A 19495-nucleotide genomic window follows, 5' to 3' on the forward strand; every position below is an offset into this window, starting at 1 on the left:
TGGGGGAGGGGGAGGGAAATGGGAGGCTGGGAGGAGGCGGAAACTTTTTTTTTCTTATTCTCAATAAAAAAAAATGAAAAAAAATGGTTTTAGTTTGGAAAATTTAGGGTTTTTTTTATAAAATGTTATTTATTTTGATTGGTAAAGAATTTAGTACAGTTTTTTATTTACTAAATATTTAAATGTTTTTCTACAGGAATGAGTTACAGTGCCTGACTTCATGTTTTATGTATAAGATCCATCTTATTTTTATTTATTTTATTTATTTATTGGTTTTTTTGAGACAGGGTTTCTCTGTGTAACAGTTATGGCTGTCCTTGAACTCGCTTTGTAGACCAGGCTAGCCTCGAACTCATTGAGATCAGCCTGCCTCTGCCATCCAAGTGCTGGGATTAAAGGTGTGCACCACCACCTTTAATTTCTTAATTTCTAATAGGGTAAATATCAACAGTAAAACTCCCACAAAAGATCCTAAGTAATTTCTGGAGGTTTTATAATTTGTTTTATATAGCACAGTGCATACAAAGAGCTGGAATGGCCATCCATTTTCACTGGACGAATGGTCGTGAACAATCCACTCCAGTAAGATCATTTTCCTAACTTAATGAAGCATATGTCCCTCCAGAGCTGATAGAAACCCTGCCACTTCATGCTCAGACTCTTTCTAAATCAGATGGCAGCCGTTTGTGAAGACTCATCAAGAGTGAGAACCATGACCCAACTATCATGGGTAGCTCCAGCAGAGGTGACAGTGTGGACCTCTCTTGTCTTCTGGGATCCAAGAAGAAAAAAGGAGGGGAGCAGGGCAAACGTGTGCTCTTCAATTTTCTTTTCTAATTATTCTTTAAGATTTAAAGGGGTTGTGAAGTCAGACATGATGCTGCCTACATAATTTAGCCACTTAGGAGGCTAAGGCAGGAAGATCACAAGTTCAAGGGCAGCCTGGGCAATAAAAAAGACTCTCTCAAAAAGAAAAGATAGGGGGCAGAAGCCTAGTGGCAGGCCTTAATCTGAGACACTGTGGAGGACTGGAGGTTAGGGAAAAAATTCAAGACAGTTTGGAATACAAAATGAATTCAAGCCTAGATTGATTGAATGATTGATTGTGTGTGTGTGTGTGTGTGTGTGTGAGAGAGAGAGAGAGAGAGAGAGAGAGAGAGAGAGAGAGAGAGAGAGAACTTGCATCAAATTTTAAAAAACTGTGCTAGAAATATGGCTTAGCAATAGAGTAATTGCCTAGTGTATGCAAGGTCTTGGACTCAAGTCATTTTCTTCATGGTGGCATTTGATGATTCTAGGTGAGGGCTCATTTACATTGCTGAGTAATACGCAACTAAGTATTCTATAATTAATTTTTTCATTTTCCTGTAGATAACAACTTGGCTTTTTTAGATTTTATGACTAGCACTACAATAGACATAGTGTTACAGAATATATATCTTTTAGTGAGCATAAACAGTCATTTCCGTTGGGTATAAAGCAACAGAGCATTTATGCATTAGCTTTAGTAGAAACTGTCAAACAGAGTCTGGAACGTAGTTCAGTGGTAGAGTGCTTGATAACATGTAAAGCCCAAGTTTGATTCCCAGCACTGGAGGAAGAGAAGGGGGTAGAAAAATGCCAAGTATTTTTTTACAATGGTTGTACCTACGAATATTGCTACCACTGATGCAGGACCTTTGTCTTTAGGCATTCTGGTAGATGTAATGGTATTTCATTGTTATTTTAACTTTCACTTCCTTAATATTGGTTTTTATAACTGGTCATTTGTCATGTGAATCTCTTCTTACTTAGAAACTTGGGTTAAAGAGATACAGAGTGGCAAAGTCTGAAAGTAAAGGGGTACAGCTCAGTGGGTCCAGGGTGGAGGTGGATTTAAGTTTAGTGCTTTAGAACAAGCTTCAAACACCTGAGCTGAGCTATAGTTAAAACTGACAAACCTTGGCATTTCCTGAACTCCAGAATACTGGATTCTTGTGATGATGTGAAAGAAAATGACCCCAAAGGGAGTGGCACTATCAGAAAGTGCAGCTTTCTTGGAGTGGGTGTGGCCTTGTTGGAAAAAGTGTGTCACTGTGGAGGTGAACTTTGAGGTCTCTTATATATGTTCAAGCCACACCCAGTATGCCAGTTCACTTACTGTTGCCTGCATATCAAGATGTAAAACTCTCAGCTCCAGCACCATGTCTGCCTGCAAGCTCCCATGTGCCACCATGTTGATAATGAACTAAATCTCTAAAACTGTAAGCCACCCAATTAAATGTTTTCTTTTATAAGAGTTTCTATGGTCTGGGAAGTAGAAAAAGACAAGATCTCCTGAGTAAATTGAGAGCATGGGAATCATGGGAGAGGGCTGAAGGGAAAGGGAGAGGCAGGGAAGGAGCAGAGAAAAATGTATAGCTCAATAAAATCAATAAAAAATAAAATAAAGAGTTCCATGGTCATGATGTTTCTTCACAGCAACAGAAACCTTAAACAGTTTCATGAGCAAGAGAATAGCTGGGAGTAGTTCTGGGAGCTAAGGAAATATTTTAAGATGGAGCCATACCCTGACCTTACATTTACAAGGTCCTGGCTACAAGACTCAACCAGAAGGAAAAGCAAGCTGAGACAAGCTTGATCACATGGGTGCATGCCAGAGCAGGAGTTGTGACTCCCATTTGCCCATCTGAACCACCCCACCCAGCTCAGCTCCATGTCCAGGGCCCACTGCTAACAGTCACAAAGCTGGAGGTGCAAGCTCATTCCCACCAACATGCAGAGTCTACAGCCGCTTTGTCTCCCTGCCTTCCCTGAGCTGAGCCAAGCTTCCTGCAACACTGGAGGCCTTCAGAGACCTCTCTTGATCTCTCTTGATCTCTGTGTCCACACCTGAGTACAAAGATACAGATGGCACTACACAGAGATGGAGTGGCAAAAAGACAAACCAAGCTCTGAGGGCTTCTGAATCTATATTACGGATATTCTGTAAACCCCACAGAGCTAAATCCTAGGGGCCCTTGCTCAGTGATTTCTGCCTCTGATATGCTGGCTCCTTAGTCAACAGGAGTTAGAGGTTCTAATCTTTTTTTTCCCTAGTTCACCTTAGCATCGGCCAGCCATCAACACAACAGGTAGCAGACATGACTTGAATTCTCTTGATCCTCCTGCCTCTAATCCTAAGGGTTGATTACAGGCCTATACCACAACTCCAGTTTTTGTTTTGTTTTGTTTCCTAATTTTGCTGTTGTTGTTTCTGATATAGGGTCTCACTAGTTATATCCCAGGCTGACCTGGAACTTGCAGTGGCCTTCCTGTCTCAGCTATATGTTAAACTCACTGGACCTACACCTCTACTTTTGTGAGATTTCTTTACTATTCATTTGTGCCTCTAGCTTCCCCTACCCCTGTATAATGATTTTCAAATTGCTTAACAGGGACTAATTTGGTATTTTAGATCTGTGTGTGGTAGATTGATTATAAAATAAAATTATTGCTAGACACTAAAAATAAAATAAAAACTTGAGTTGTTTTTTCTTGTAAGAGTTCTTTATATACCCTGGATGTAAGCATTTGTGTGTGTGTATGTGTGCAGGCGTGTGTGCATTACCCATATATATATATATATGTATATATATACATATATATATATAATATTTCCTGATTGTGGTTTGCCTTTTTACTTTCTTTTTAAAACTATTTATTTATTTTACATGTATGAATGTTTTTATGTGTATCATATATGTGTCTGATGCTCTTAGAGGTCAGAAGAGGGGCTTGGACCCGCCTGGAACTGAAGTTATGGATGATTGTGAGCCACCATTTGGGTGCTGGGACTCAAACCTGGTTCTTCTGCAAGACCAAATGCTCTTAATCCCCAATTATCTATTCAGTTTTGTTTGGGGGTGGGGAGTGTTGTTTTGTTTTCTAAGACAGGGTCTCACTATATAGCTCTGGCTGGCCTGGAACTTGCTATGTACACCAAGATGGTCTAGAACTCACAGAGATCCTTGAGAGCTGGGATTAAAGGTATGTACCACCACACCCAAGTGGTTTTTGTTTATTTTTGCTTTCTTAAGACTGTCTTGTAATGGAAATCAATCATCAATCAGTACATGTAACCTGACTCTCACAATGTTCTCAAAGAAACCAAGCACAAAAAGCATGTATACATAATGCCATTCTTTTGTTGTTTTATTTTAGTTTTGTTGTGCTGGAGATTGAGTCCAGAATTATATGTATGGCAGGAAAAGATTCTAGTACTAATCACACTCCTAGCACTATATTATGTGTGTATATTGTGTGTGGGATGGAAGATATACATATGAGTACAGTGCTCATGGAGGCCAGAAGAGGATGTTGGGTCCCTTGGAGCTGGGGAGTCACAGGCACTTATGAGCCAACTAACATGGGTGCTGAGTCCTCTTTAAGAGAACATCCTCTTAACTGTTAACTCCAGCCCTACTGATATTTTTATAAAATTCAAAATCATCCAAAACTAATCTAGTTTAGAGGTTATGACAACAGTTATTCTTGGAATAAAATTTGACAAGATCAAAAGTGAGCTTTCTGAGTGGTGCTTACACGGGCATCTCCATACGTAACAACTTAGCGGCTTGATACTTAGGATTTGTTCACCTGATGAAAATACCTCAGTGAGGGAGGCAGAGGCAGGCGGATCTCTGTGAGTTCGAGACCAGCCTGGTCTACAAGAGCTAGTTCCAGGACAGGCTCGAAAACCACAGAAAAACCCTGTCTCGCAAAAACAAACAAACAAACAAACAAAAAACACCTCAGTGAGAAAGGGGAGGTATAAAAGAATCACTTTTATCTCCCATTATCTGCCATTCTTTGAAAATAATGGTAAACATTTTTTATTTTATTGATATTTATTGAGCTCTACATTTTTCTCTTCTCCCCTCCCTGCCTCTCCCCTCTCACCTCCAAGGTCCCCATGCTCCCAATTTACTCAGGAGATCTTGTCTTTTTATACTTCCTACTTCCCATGTAGATTAGATCTATGTAAGTTTCTCTTAGTGTCCGTATTGTTGTCTAGGTTCTCTGGGATTGTGGTTTGTAGGCTGGCTTTCTTTGCTTTATGTTTAAAACCACTTTTGAGTGAGTACATGTGATAATTGTCTTTCTGGGTCTGGGTTACCTCACTCAAAACAGTTTTTTCTAGCTCCATTTATCTGCCCACAAAATTCAAGATGTTGTTATTTTTTCTGCTGTGTAGTACTCCATTGTGTAAATGTACCACATTTTCCTTATCCATGTTTCAGTCGAGGGGCATTTAGCTTGTTTCCAGATTCTGGCTATGACAAACAATGCTGCTATGAACATGGCTGAGCACATGTCCTTGTGGCACAATTGAGCATCCTTTGGATATATACCCAAAAGTGGTATTACTGGGTCTTGAGGAAGATTGTTTCCTAATTTTCTGAGAAATCGCCACACTGACATCCAAAGGGGCTGTACCAGTTTGCATTCCCACCAGCAGTGCAGAAGTGTTCCCTTTCCCCCACAACCTCTCCAGCATAAGTTGTCATCAGTGTTTTTGATTTTGGCCATTCTTACGGGTATAAGATGGAATCTCGGTAAACATTTTTTATAGCTTTCCCACTACCCTTATTGGTAAGTCTAGAGGAAAGATTTGAACCATATTTAGAAAGCTTCACACATGAAGCTTCCCAATCAGACTCTGGCCCCTGCCCTAATACACCCCTTGAGGCATCTGGTGCACTCCCTTACCTGCTCCAGCTCTTCCTCAGCGTATTTCTGGCGGCTCCTCTCATTCTCAGTGCCCTCCCTCAGCTCCTTCAGTCGCTGAGCTTCCTGCTTAGCAAGGTTGATCTCATCGCGCAGCTTCTTCTCCAGATGGACCTTCTCTACCTCCACCGTGCGGTGCTCCTCCTGGGCCTTGTGCAGTCTAGGAGTTGAAGGGGGGCAATATAGAGAGCTAGAGGAGACCAGGCAAGGAGGAAGGAGGTGCCAGCTAGCATGCCATGAATTATGATAATAAGGAAGAAAACGAGAGCCACAGGCTCTCAGCATAGTTTCTCTGCTGGCTATGTAGATCTGAGCTAGTCATGGCCAACAGAAACCACAGTCATTAGCCTTAATTCTTAAGTTGGCCATTTTCTGTTGCTAGTAAACAAGAGCACGAAGCCAGGCTCACAAACATGGGATGCCTCCCCTAACATAACCCACACTGAAATGATAACAACCACTAGTTTGCAAGGCATGACACATTTGAGTCCCACATCAGTCTGGGACAGACTGAGTATGAAGAAGGGAAATAAATGGCTAGAATTCAAACCTTTGTGATCAAAGTCTACAATTATTCTCCCATTTCAAGATGTACGGAAGGTAAATAAATGTAGAAAGCACCTAACGATAGATAAAGTGAGGCGATACCTGATGCTTCAGATTCAGGTGAGGTGGTGGAAGGAGAGGAGAATTAGCTGGACCTCTCAGACTCTCAAATGTCTGTTCCAAGCAGCATGCACTGTGCTTACACACAGCCACACAGAGAATGATGTGGGATTCCCCTCTGTATGCGGTGAATATGTTTTATTACCCTTGGTTACTAAAGAAGCTGTTTAGGCTTAGTAAAGCCCGGTAGGAAATCTGAACCGAGATATAGAGCTGCCGAAGGAGAAAAATGCTAGCTGTTGGCCAGGTTCTTTAATAACCAATGGTAATAAAACATATTCATAGCACACAGAGAGGAATCCCACATCATTAGACACACACTGAAATGCATGTCCAAGCAAGGGACTGGACTGAGCAGGTCTTAAAAGATTATCTGCTGCTTTTGGTCCTATGGTTTTTTTCATAGTTGTAAGATTTTAAGGAAATCTGTAACAATAAAACTCTATCTAGCCAAGTGGTGGCAGCACATACTTTTAATCCTAGCACTCAGGAGACAGATTGATCTCTGTGACCTGGTTTACAGAGCAAATTCCGGGACAGCCAGGGCTACACTGAGAAACCCTGTCTGGGGTGGGGAGTGAAATGGGGGAAACATTGCCTATTCCAAAGTTTACCAGCAGTAGACTAATGATTGTCTACAGTGTGATTCTACAATAAAGGGATGAATGCGTGGTGTTGAGTGAAGCAAAAGAATGAGTGATTGACTGTGACTGAAAGGAGTCAAGGAAGGAAATGTTTGGAGTAGATTTGTGTGATGTGGGAGTGTCATATCAATCTGTTGATTTCATTGGCTGAGCAATAAAAGAAACTGCTTGGCTGGCCCTCATAGCTTAGAACATAGATGGGAGGAGAAAACAGAATAGAATTCTGGGCGGAAGAGGAAGTGAGGTCAGACTCTGCGCTGCTTCCAGAGGGACCGGACAGCCGCCATGCTCTGCTCTCCCAGGCAGCTGCAACCCACGATGGACTTAGGCTAGAATCTTCCCGGTAAGCGCACCTTGGGGTGCTTACACACATCATTAGAAATGGGCTAGTCCAGGTGCGAGAATTGGCCTGTAAGGGCTAGAGTTCATGGGCCAAGCAGTTCTTTCAATGGATACAGTTTGTGTGTTGTTATTTCGGGCATGAGCTAGCCAAGCGGCCGGGGTGTTGGAGACGCAGCCCCGCCGTCCTATTTCAACATTTGTGCTGGCTAGTTTTATCCCAACTTGACATAGCTAGAGTTATCTGAAAGGAGGGAAACTCAATTGAGAAAATGCTTCCAAAATACCCAGCTGTAAGGCATTTCTTTACTAGTGATTGATGGTGAAGAGACCAGTGCACTGTGGGTGCTGGGCTGGTTGTCCTGGATTCTACTAAGAAAGCAGGCTGGGCAAGCTGTGATGAGCAAGCTAGTAAGCAGCACCCCTCTACTTGGGCAGGGTGGGGTTTCCTGCCCTGCCTTAGCTCCTGTCCTTTAATGATGAACAGTGATGTAGAAGTATAAGCTAAATGGGGCTTAACATGTGCCTGAGGTCCCCGCATCCTTCCCCGCCAAGTTGCTTTTGCTCATGGTGTTTCATCACAGCAATAGTAATCCCAACTAAGACAAGACCCAAGAGAAAGAGTTTACTAATTGCTCTCAAAATGAAAAGAACTGTGCTACTGTCTGGTCTTTTTAACTTAGCAGGAAGCACCAAGTTATCTGGGAACTAGGATTGAGGGCAGTAAAGAAGAGAAGAGACTTAGCAATTGAGGTCCTTGGTTTAGTCCAAAAGGGGGCGGGGTAGTAAGAAAGGAGAGGGCAGGAAAGGTGAGAGAAGAGAATGGAAGGGGGAAGTAAAAGGGAAAGGGAAGAAGGAAGAGGTCAGCGAGGGAGCTCAGTAAGTAAAGGTGTTGGCTGCCGAGCCCAACAACTGAGTTTTATCCCAAGGACCCACATGGTAGAATGAGAGAACAGACTCTGGTGAGTTATTCTCTGACTTCCAGACCCACACCATGATATACTGCCCCCCACACACAAATAAATAAGTAAACGTAAGAAAAATATTTTAAAAGAAAAGGGCTGGGCATGGTGGTTCACACCTTTAATTCCAGAATTCTGGAGGTAGAGGTGAGTGGATCTCTGTGAGTTCCAGACCAGCCAGGACTATATAATGAGACACCGTCAAGAAAAAAATGGAAGAAAGAAAGAAAGAAAGAAAGAAAGAAAGAAAGAAAGAAAGAAAGACAGAAAGACTTAGAATTGAGGTACAGGAAAGTAAAAGAAAAGGTCAGATGTTGTGGTACATGCTTGGAGTCACATAAGAGGTAGAGGCAGGAGGATCAATGCATGTTCAAGACCAACCTGGTCTTTATAGCAAGTTCCAGACTACCCAGGGTTACACAGTGAGATTACCATCACTACCACCACCAAAAGTAGTAACAAGAAAGAAAATACAGACTATAGAATAAAAAGTCCCCCCCACAGGGTGACATTGTCTACTTAGTTAAAATGAAAATATCCATGCATGTTGAAGAACATCTATAAACCCAACACTTAGAAGGTGGAGGCGGGAAAATAAGGAGTTCAAGATCAGCCTCGGCTATAAGAACAAAGAAAATAGAAGATTAAAAGACAGATATAGAATTCAATCTTTTAAAAACAGCAGGTCCATACTTGTCTGCGGCTGCAGCCCTGAAAAGAACAAACAGTAACCTACAAGCAGCTCTGCAACAAGAGCACTTTGCTGCCTACTTTGTCCCCCGGGAAGGAGCTGACCCTCCCTAGGATGGACACCAGATGGCGATACTGCATAGCTTAAAAAGAAAAGAAAATCAGAGGTGCCATTTCCTTTCCTGGCTGATATCTACCATCCCGTGACCCCAACTGCAAAAAATTGTACCACTAGCGATTCAACCCTTCACCAAAAGGCTCCAAAACAGCCTCTTCTGAAAAGCCAATATTACCACATCTTTCCTCTTTAATACAGAGCGCCATTAAAGTAAAACGACCCACTTATATCTCCATTGTCTAATGAGATAGAGATCAATAAATATCATTGGGTGCAGAAATGAGAAAATAAACGTAAATCAAACAGTGTCCTACTCCAAGGCAACTATCAATTGGCAATATAAGGAAGAAAAGTAGTCACCTGTGTGACATTTCACCTGTTTCTTCATACCAAAAGGAAATAAAATTCCTGCCAGCCTCCAAGAACTGTTTGGAAAGCAGTAAACTCCTAATTAGAATGTATATGTAGTGTTATACGTATTCGAACCAAAGCTTCGTGATGGCAGTATTTCTATAGACAGGAGGGACAAGGTGGCATGTGGGCTCTGTATTCTGTCAGAGAAGGGCATGTGTATATATGCACAAGCCTAGAGGAGGATGTGTGTCTCCTGCTTGGTGCTACAGTGGTCACTGAGCTCAAGAGGCTTTAGAGAGCAGGGAGGGCTCAAAGCTTAAGTTTTATCCCCAGACTTGGAATGTCTCTTGCTTAGATTCTTTTGTCTTTGGAATGAAAACAGTACATATTTTTCAGACAAATGAAGTATGGGAATTGTTCAGACAGCAATAGTTAGCCTCTAGTTGGCAAGGATCCAAGGACAAGGGGCCCAGCAGATCAGTTCCAAGTACCCACAGAGTGGCTCACAATTGGCTGTAACTCCAGTTCCGGGGGATCTGATGCCTTCTTCTGGTGTCTCAGTTACCAGGCACACACGATGCACACACAGACACGCAGGCAAAAGATTCATACATATAAAATAAAAACAAACCTTTTAAAAAAAAAAAAAAAAGACCAGTGGTGACGCACGCCTTTAATCTCAGCACTCGGGAGGCAGAGGCAGGTGGATCCTTGTGAGTTCGAAACCAGCCTGGTTTACAAGAGGTAGTTCCAGAATAAGCTCTAAAGCTACACAGAGAAACCCAGTCTTGAAAAACCAAAATAAAATAAATATGTGGCTCAGGGCCAGGTGTGGTATATGCCTTTAGACTTAGTACTTGGGAGGCCGAGGCAAGCAGATGTCTGAGTTCCAGGTCATAAAGGCCTATATAGGGGCTGGAGAGATGGCTCAGAGGTTAAGAGCACTGACTGCTCTTCCAGAGGACCTGGGTTCAATTCCTAGCACCCACATGGCAGCTCACAACTGCCTGAAGATCCAGTTGCAGGGAATCTGACACCTTCACACCAATGCACATAAAATAAAGTTAAATAAACCATAAAAATATTTTAAAAAAAATAAAGGCCTATATAGTGAGAGCCAAACCAGCCAATGATATATTTTAAAAATAATAATAAATTAATTAACTAATTAATTAAAGACCCACACCCAAAACAAAAAAGAAACCTTGCTCATAAGAAAGCCTTTCCTCATCTATTCAAAGAAGACAGTGTCTGCTACTTAAAAGTAGCTCTTCAAATGTCTCAAGCCGAGGCAGGACCACCATGGATCCCAGGCCAGGCTTGGCTACACAGTGAGATCCTGTCATTAAAAAAAAAAAATAACAACAAAAAAACTAAAGAAGCCAGGTTGGTGGTGCACACTCATAATCCCAACTTTTGGAAACCTGAGGCAGGAGGACTGCTATGAGTTCAAGGGCAGCCTAGACCTCGACTACTTAGTAACAGTATGTCTCAAAACACACTTACATATCATGTGCATGCATGTGTACACACAATCACACACATGCATATGTACACACACACAAATGGGGAGGGGAACACACTCCAGGCTTCTTTCTTTTGGGGGACACAAGGACATTCAACTCCCGATTCGCTGGCCTCCACCCAGATGCTGGGACTTCAGGCACATGTTCAGCTCCATCCTTTGGATTAAGGACAAAGTTCTGGAGAGGAATACACACTGTCCCAGAAGTCAGTACTTAGGTATGTAGAGTATATGAAAAAGAATCATGGGAACACGATGAAGGCTACTTTATTTCTTATTTCTTCTTTTTTTTTAATTTCAAGACGGGGTTTCTCTGTAGTTTTTGGTGCCAGCTCTTGTAGACCAGGCTGGCCTTGAACTCACAGAGATCTGCCTACCTCTGCCCCCTAGTGCTGGGATTAAAGGCGTGCCACCACCTATTTCTTTTTTCTATTTGAGACACAGTTGACCTCAAACTAGCTAATAGCGAAAGATGACCTTGAACTTCCAATCCTCCTGCATCCAAGCCCAGTTAAAAATGTTCTTACAAGCCTGTCCTGGAACTGGTCTACAGAGCCAGTTCCAGGACAGGCTCCAAAGCCATAGAGAAACCCTGTCTCGAAAAAAACAAACAAACAAAAAAAAAACAAAAACAAAAACAAAAACAAAAAAAACAAAAAACAAAAAAAAAAAGTTCTTACATGTGTCTCTGTGTCTCTGCATACACCCAACATGAGAGCATGTGGAGATTAGAGAATGACCCTGAATTAATTCTCTCCTTCCACCCTGTGGCTTCTAGTGTTGAACACACAGGTCAAGATTGGCAGCAAGCACCTTAACCTGCTCCACTCCCTTGCCAGGCCCTATGTCCAGTTTTATGTGGTGTCTGGCCCATGCTAAGCATGTGCTCTATCAACTGAGCTATATTCTCAGCCATTTCTGTTTTCTTTTTGAAACAGCCCTGTCTCAGACTTGCTAGAAGTCTATGATAAACTTGTGTTCTTGATCCTTCTACCCCCACCTCCAAAATGTTAGGATTATAGACATGACCAGCTTGTTTTATGAGGTTTCTTTGGGAGCCATGAGAAACTGTTAATGTATCTATTTGCATGAGGAAAGAAGCAAGATGTAGGACAAGAAACAGAACGACCCATAACAAGCCCCCTATCAGGGAATTCTCGACCTCTGGCAGCAATGCAATTCTCCCTTTCAAGCTCAGACAAAAAAAAAAGTTTGTTTTGTTTTTAAATAAAATAGAATACAAGCTCCTCTCAAGAGGAGCAATGAAATCCAGGGCAACTGAACTGGCTGACAAGAAGGTAGCATCTCAGAACCGCTCTAGAGGATGGGACAGTCTTTACATTCATGTCAACAGGGTGCCAGGAGCTAAATGGTTCACAAAACAGGAGACTCCAAGAGCTGGCAGCACCAGGGCTAGGTAAAGAAGCAAGGCCTTACCGCTCCTGAAGGTCATGCAGACTCTGCTCGGCTCGGTGTAACCCTTCCAGATCCTTCATCATCTTCTTCATGTGCTCCTTAGAGTAACGGTTCTGAATATAGGCAAACCAGCAGCCACCCACGCCGATAACAATAGACACCACCAGCATGAAGTCTTTGAGGTGATTATGTCGAGTCACTGCCAGATAAGGGAGGCCGTGGTGAGTCTGGGCACCCATAACACTACTTACCTGCATCCCTCCTCAATGATTCCTCTTGTGAAAGGCAGGCAGACCTTTCAACTCAGAAAGAATTGATTCTCTTAGGCACATACTCCACATACTATCAAAATAAGGACTACTTATCTCTCCACCAGTGAAGGCCTAGTTTAGGTAGGATAACAAGCCTGGGGATAATTCTGAAGGCTTACTAACTCATCCTTCCCTAGGATGCAGTGAGGAGAACAGTGCCTCCTCAGTACATCTCAACCATCTTTGGGATGGGATAGGCCTAAGCAACCATGGGGACTCTATGGAATTAAAGACAAATTAACATAGCCTATTTCCATGCAAGAAAGGGGAATTATGAGATCCATGAGGGCAGCCGCAGATGTTTAATACAGGCTCTCTGAGAGAAAACTGAAGAGCCTTTACTGCAGTGGTCCCTTTGAGTCACATATTGGATATCCTGCCTATCAGATATTACTATTTATAACAGTAGCAAAATCAGTTATGAAGTAGCAATAAAATAATTCTATGTTGGGGTCCCACAGCATTAGGAGGCTGGCTGAAAGCCACTCCTCTAATGGTTACTCTCCAGCCTCTATTAATCCTGTACTTCCAGCCATACTCAAGTTTTCATTATTTTGTCCTCAGATACACTAAGATATTTATTCAGCACAGGAGTTACTTTTCTTTCTGGAATATACTTGCTTCCTCCACAGACTTTACTAAGCGCCGTGGATATTCTTTGTCTCCCCTGAATGTTAAGAACTTCTGTTCTCGGTTTGTTGGGATTCCACAATGCCAATATCACCATATACACACTTCGGTACTAGGGCTTAAACCTAGGGCCTCAGGACCACTAGACAAGTACTCTATCCTCGAGTTATCCCATCAGCACTTTTTACTTTTTTGAGGCAGAATCTCATTAACTTGTTCAGTCTGAAGTAAACTTGCGGTCCTCCTTGTTCAACTGGAACCTCCAGGTGGCCCCTGCATGATCCTGAAAGCCCTATTCCTGCCCCTCTCTCTCCCTCCCTCTCTCTCTTTCCAAACCCCATCCTCTTAGAGAATAGTCAACTAAAAAAAAGTGCTAAAATGCCCAGTTACAAATTCCTGGCAACTATTGAAACTCCCAAATCCTCATCTAAGTGGTCCAGCTTTTGACCATACTTGGGCACAAACCCAGCTTGTGGTGGACGTGTCATCACCCCTCGCCTACAGGCTATATAATCTCCCTGCTTTAGTTTGGGTGAGTGGCTTCTCCAGCCTCAACCTCTGGGACTGGAGAAGCCACCAGAAGTGGCTTTGCTCAAATAAACCTTTTGTTATACTTTTTCAATTCAGCTTATCTGGCTTACTGCATTGGCAGAGAAACCTATTATCCTGATACAGAAAACCAATTACTCCCAAATAACTGGGATTACAGATCTGCACCAACAAGCCAAACTCCTTGTGCATTTTACTCTTTTAAGTACATGTATGTATTTGTTATATTGATTTAAAGTGGGTAAGGTGGAGGGTGCACATCATGACACACGTGAGGTCTGAGAGCTCAGTCTCGCCTTCTACCATGGAACTTGAATTAGTGGGCTTGGTAGCAAGCACATCTATCTCCTGAGACATGTCCATCAGCCTTACTCTTACATTTTTTAAAGTATGTAGTATGTATGTATGTATGTATGTGTATATGCAGGTGCCCACAGAGGTGAGAGGTACTGAATCCCCTGGAGCCAGAGTTACAGGCAATTGTGAGGTACCTGGCATGGGAATCAAACTCAGGTCCTCTTCAAGAGCAGTAAGCATTCTTAACCACTAAACCATCTCTCCAGCTCCCATTCCTCCTTTATGGTTCTTGTTTTATTTTGTTTTGTTTTGTTTTTGGCTTTTCAAGACAGGGTTTCTTTGTGTAGCCCTGGCTGTTCTGGAACTTGCTCTGTAGACAAAACTGGCCTCACAGAGATCCCTCCCAAGTGCTAGGATTAAAGGTATGTGCCATCATTGGCTAGCCCCTTAGCAAATATCTAAAAATGTCTTGCTCACATGAGACTATTAGATAAGCATTTTTCCATTTAGTGCCTCTAACCCATACACACCGTGTCTATCTATTTCTCCCGATCTTTACCTTGTCCAGATTGATTTGGAATCATAATCTATTCTTTTGATCAATTTCATGTTCTGGAACTCATCGATGCAGCCCAGACTAGTCTCAAGCTTACAGCAATCCTTTTGCCTCAACCTTAAGAGTGCTGGGAATTACAGGTATGACCAGAGGTTCTCTAGGGTATATGTGACCTCTGCTTACCAAGTGCTGAGATTAAAGATATATGCCACCATGCTTGGCTATTCTTTATTCTTTTGATATTTTGAAAAAGTACAATACATCTTTTCTTCCTTTTGCTACTTAGGTTTTAAGAAAGACGGAGGCTGGAGAGATGGCTCAGAATCTAAAAGCACTGGTTGCTTTCAAGAGGACTGGGGTTCAGTTCCCAGCACTCACATTGGAGAACTCACAACCACCAATAACTAACTCCAGTTCCAGGGGAAACACTGCCTTTCTTCTGGCCTCTGTGCAAACCTACGATCATGTGGTGTACATACATGCATTCAGGCCTGCAGCGAGCCCACACATATTTTACAGTAACTGTACAGCTGACAGCTCTATTGGACTATCCACGGGAAGTGTATATGCACACCCCACATGGAATAACCCATTTTTACAGAGTTACAGGGACACCTGTCCTTTGAATAACTCACGGTCAGGTCTGTAAAAACCTTGTGAAATCACGGCATTTCTCCCTTCTGCAGTGTCCCAGCAGTGGATAAGTCAGACTTTTCCTGTAAGGGAACCGGATGCCTCCCCCATACCATGAAGCCATGGTGTGAAAAGGATTCACTCAGTCAAACCTTTGTTCCCATAGCCAAAATTCACATAAAACTAATCTCCCACAACTATCTTTAATGACCAGATTCATCAACAAGGAAGGAGCCCATATGTCTGCTCTAACAACAGACTCAGGAAGGTGTAATCTACTGGTCTGCTCTGACTTAACAAGCTACTAATATTCTGTATTTACCCTATACCTTGGTTTCAATTAACATAAGATCATAGCCCAGGAAATTAACTGTTTTTATCTTTAACCTTAAAGATACAGAAAAGAGACTTGAGTTGCTAAATCAGCCTTAGGGAAAATAATTTCCACTTGGGTACTGGCAGGGACCCTGCTGGAATCAAAAGCAAAACCTCCATAGAGACCCCCTTTTTACTCAGTCAGCAAGACATTAATGCAAATCAGCCTTCAGATTACCATGGCTACCAATGCATTAAGCGAAAATGCCCAGAGACTGCAACAGCGCTGCTGCATTCTTCTGCAAGTAATCATAAACTTCTAGTTATACTCAAGAAATATTAAGTGCACAAAAACTTCCTCTTAGAATTCTGTAATGATTTAAAAGGTCCCATTCTTAGTTGATCCTCCCAATATCTGCCTGGGACTTTCTCAGCCACACCCCCTCTGAGATGTAAGCATCTCCTGACTCTGTGAAATGCATGTCTGATACTATTGTTACCACTTATGGGATTGCTACCTTGTCTGTATGCCCATATAAACAGAAAGCCTTGAAGAGAACATCCCTCCTTCTTTAATCTTCCCCCAAGGAATAAAGAAACTTGCAGGAAAAGAGTACCTGAGTCAGTCAGTTTGTTCTTCCCCTCAGATCCCATTCCCAAGCCAGTCTTCACTTACTGTAGAAGTCCTATTCTGAACCCTAGGGGAGTGCTGAGGCCGGGAGCTCCCGATACAGGCAGGCATGCGTACATACATACATACATACATACATACATATAAAATAAATTTTCTCTAAGTAGCATCTTGAGGTAAAATTTCTATTATACAAATGAACTATTTTAAAATGAACAATTCAGGGGCAAGCAGTACATTCTCAATATATGTTAACACCAATTCTACCTAGTTCCAAAGCAAATCTAATCCTCCAAAGTAAAACTTACTGCTCATAAATAAATAAGAGAGGGCAGGGTGTGGTGTAATAAATCTTTAACCCCAGTACTCAAGAGGAAGAGGCAGATTGATCTCTATGAGTTCAAGGCAAGCCTGATAAACACAGCAGTATCTGGGATAGTCATGGCTACAAGGAGGAAATAGAGGAGAGACGGCGGTGGCAGCAGCAGGAGCAGGAAGAGGAAGTGGAGGAAGATGAGATCTGGGAATGTCTGTAGCTCAATGCAAGAACACGTGCCTAGCATATGAAAAAAATCTGGGTTCCATTCCCAGTGCCCAAATCACCATTATTTCTCAATTATCATTACTATTGTTTCTCAGCTGGACGGCCTAGACAACAGAATGATTTCAAGGCCAGCCAAGGAAATACACTGAGACTCTATTTCAAAACAAAATTATGAAATGTGGTGTGGATATAGCTTAGTAAGGTGCCTATCTACGTGCACAAGGCCCTAGTTTGACCCCCAGTGCTGAGAAGGAAAGAAAAAAGCTGCAATCCTCTTAGGAGGCTGAGGTAGGAGACAGCTGTCAAGATTCCAAGACCAGCCTGAGTTAAAGATTTCTTGTGTGGGAGTGGGTGGAGGGGTTGGTGTCCTAGGCTTACGTCTGTAATCCCAGCACTGGGAAGACTGAGGAGGGAGGATTATCATGAGCTCTGGGCCAGCCTAGACTTCAGAGTAAGACCCTATATCCAAAAAAAAAAAAAAAAAAATTCCCCTCTTTTTTTCTTCTCATTCCTTCCTCTTTCCAGTTCCTGCCTACCACCAATATGAATTTGATTCTAGGATGTGTCTATGAATTTACTTATTCTGGGTGTTTTATATAATGAAAACAAAAATGTAACCTTCTGTAACTAATTTCTTTTATTTAGCATAATGGTTTTATTTTGTTTTGTTTTGGTATGGTTTCATTTTGGTTTGGTTTGATTTTTCTAGACAGGGTTTCTCTGTGTAATAGTCCTGGCTGTCCTGGAACTCGCTTTGTAGACAAGGCTGGCCTGACATTCACAGAGATCCACCTGCCTCTGCCTTCCAAGTGCTGGGATTAGAGGCGTGCACCACCACTACCAGGCCATAATGTTTTTTTTTTTAAGGTATTTGTATTGTAGTGTGTATCAGCACTTCTTTCTCATGGTTGCAAACAATCACACTGAATGTATAGAAAACAACGTGTTTATTCACATTATTTCCTCATTTGGCCTTAGACTTATGCTGTTATGAACATGTGTATACATGTACTTGTTTGAGTACCTGTTTCAATTTTTCTGTTATATACTTATGTATGTAATTGCTGGGTTGTGGTAACTCTTATGTCTAATTTTTAAGGAACCACCAGACTGTTTTTTCATAGTAACTGCATCACTTTACATTATCATCAACAAAGTTGAAGAGTTGCAACTTTTCCTATCTTATTTTCCATTTTTTAGAAACTATTATTAGGGGCTGGAAAGACGGCTCAGCAGTTAAAAGCACTTGCTATGCAATCAAGAGGGCCAGAGTTTGGATCATAGCACCACATAACAAGCTAGGTATTCCACAAATGCCAGTAACTACAGCTCTGAAAGATCCAAGACCCTCTTCTGGCATCTGCATGTGCACACCAGTTAACACATATAAACACATACACACAAGATAACTAAATACATAAGCCAGTAAAAAAAAATTTAAAGTCTGAAAAGAAACCAAAAAGTCCAAACTTTCTTTTTTTTTTTTTTTTTTTTTTTTTTTTTTTTTTGGTTTTCTCTGTGGCTTTTGGAGCCTGTCCTGGAACTAGCTCTGTAGACCAGGCTGCTCTCGAACTCACAGAGATCCACCTGCCTCTGCCTCCCCAAACTTTCTTTTCTTTTACATATACAGGTTCTCAATGTGGAGCATGGCTGGCCTGGAACCTGCTAAGTAGACCACACTGGCCTGAAACTCACAGAGATCCGCCTGCCTCTGCCTCCTGAGTGCTGGGATTAAAGCTGTGTGCTACCACACCCAGCTGAAACTAATATTATTGCTATTGTTACAGCTGTGCTATTCTCGATGGTATAAAATACTCTTAGCTATGATACTTCTGCTTATCTCAGGAGCAGTTTTCTGACCTCTGACCCCCTTTAGCTTTGATCACCCTCAGCATATAAGCTATAAGAAATGGGCCTAGGAGAAAGCTGTTCCCGTTCATGTCACAGTGCCAGTCTAACGTCCTCCATGAAGACCCCTCCTGCTGACTCTCATCATCCAGACCTAATCTCATGGAACCAGGATTCTCGTCCTTATATTAGCTGATCTTTCCATCTAGAGTATTTGTCTGTACTTTCTTCCTTTTGCTTTTATGAAGCAGAGTTGGGGTTTGATAAAGATATTTTAACATATACTTAAGTATAATTGTTGAGAAAGGCTCTCAGAAAAAAAAATAAAACATACCCAAGAACAGAGTTTTGGGCTTTTCAAAGAAGAGTTATGGCAAATAAGACATGCCCAAGTGTGAGTAATGGCCCTCATGGGAGATCTGCCTTCAGTTTCTTTCCCACACACTTCAACCCTCACATACACAGGATTTCACTGAACCCGGTGGACAACTACCCCAAATTTTCCTGGCTCAGCCTCCTGTACAAGACTGGAGATGGACACCACCAAGCCATGATAGAAAATTTGGTCTTTCTTGACTATATTAAAATAAGAAAAGGATGGCAAGGCTAACTACTCTCACCAGTTAGAACTCCAGAGCTGAACTATTTAGTAAGTATGTACTGCTACATCAAAAGCCTTTTTAGTCTTTCCCAACTACCCATGGACACAAAGTTTTCAG

General features: G+C 42.0%; 1 protein-coding gene across 2 annotated transcripts in view; it reads right to left on the bottom strand.

Moving 5' to 3' along the window:
* Positions 1 to 19495, bottom strand: part of Stim1 (stromal interaction molecule 1) — a 182152-nt gene that overhangs the window by 14684 nt on the left and 147973 nt on the right. For both annotated transcript variants that reach the window (XM_050122524.1, XM_050122525.1), the window contains exons 6-7: positions 12484 to 12661; positions 5731 to 5908 (exon numbers count right to left, since the gene is read on the bottom strand). In XM_050122524.1, the coding sequence (XP_049978481.1) occupies positions 5731 to 5908; positions 12484 to 12661 (356 nt within the window). The remainder of the gene's footprint in view (positions 1 to 5730; positions 5909 to 12483; positions 12662 to 19495) is intronic.

The sequence above is a fragment of the Alexandromys fortis genome, unplaced genomic scaffold (genome assembly GCF_014885135.2).
Source record: "Alexandromys fortis isolate MF-2015 unplaced genomic scaffold, M_Fortis_MF-2015_v1.1 scaffold_209, whole genome shotgun sequence".
Taxonomy (NCBI): domain Eukaryota; kingdom Metazoa; phylum Chordata; class Mammalia; order Rodentia; family Cricetidae; genus Alexandromys; species Alexandromys fortis.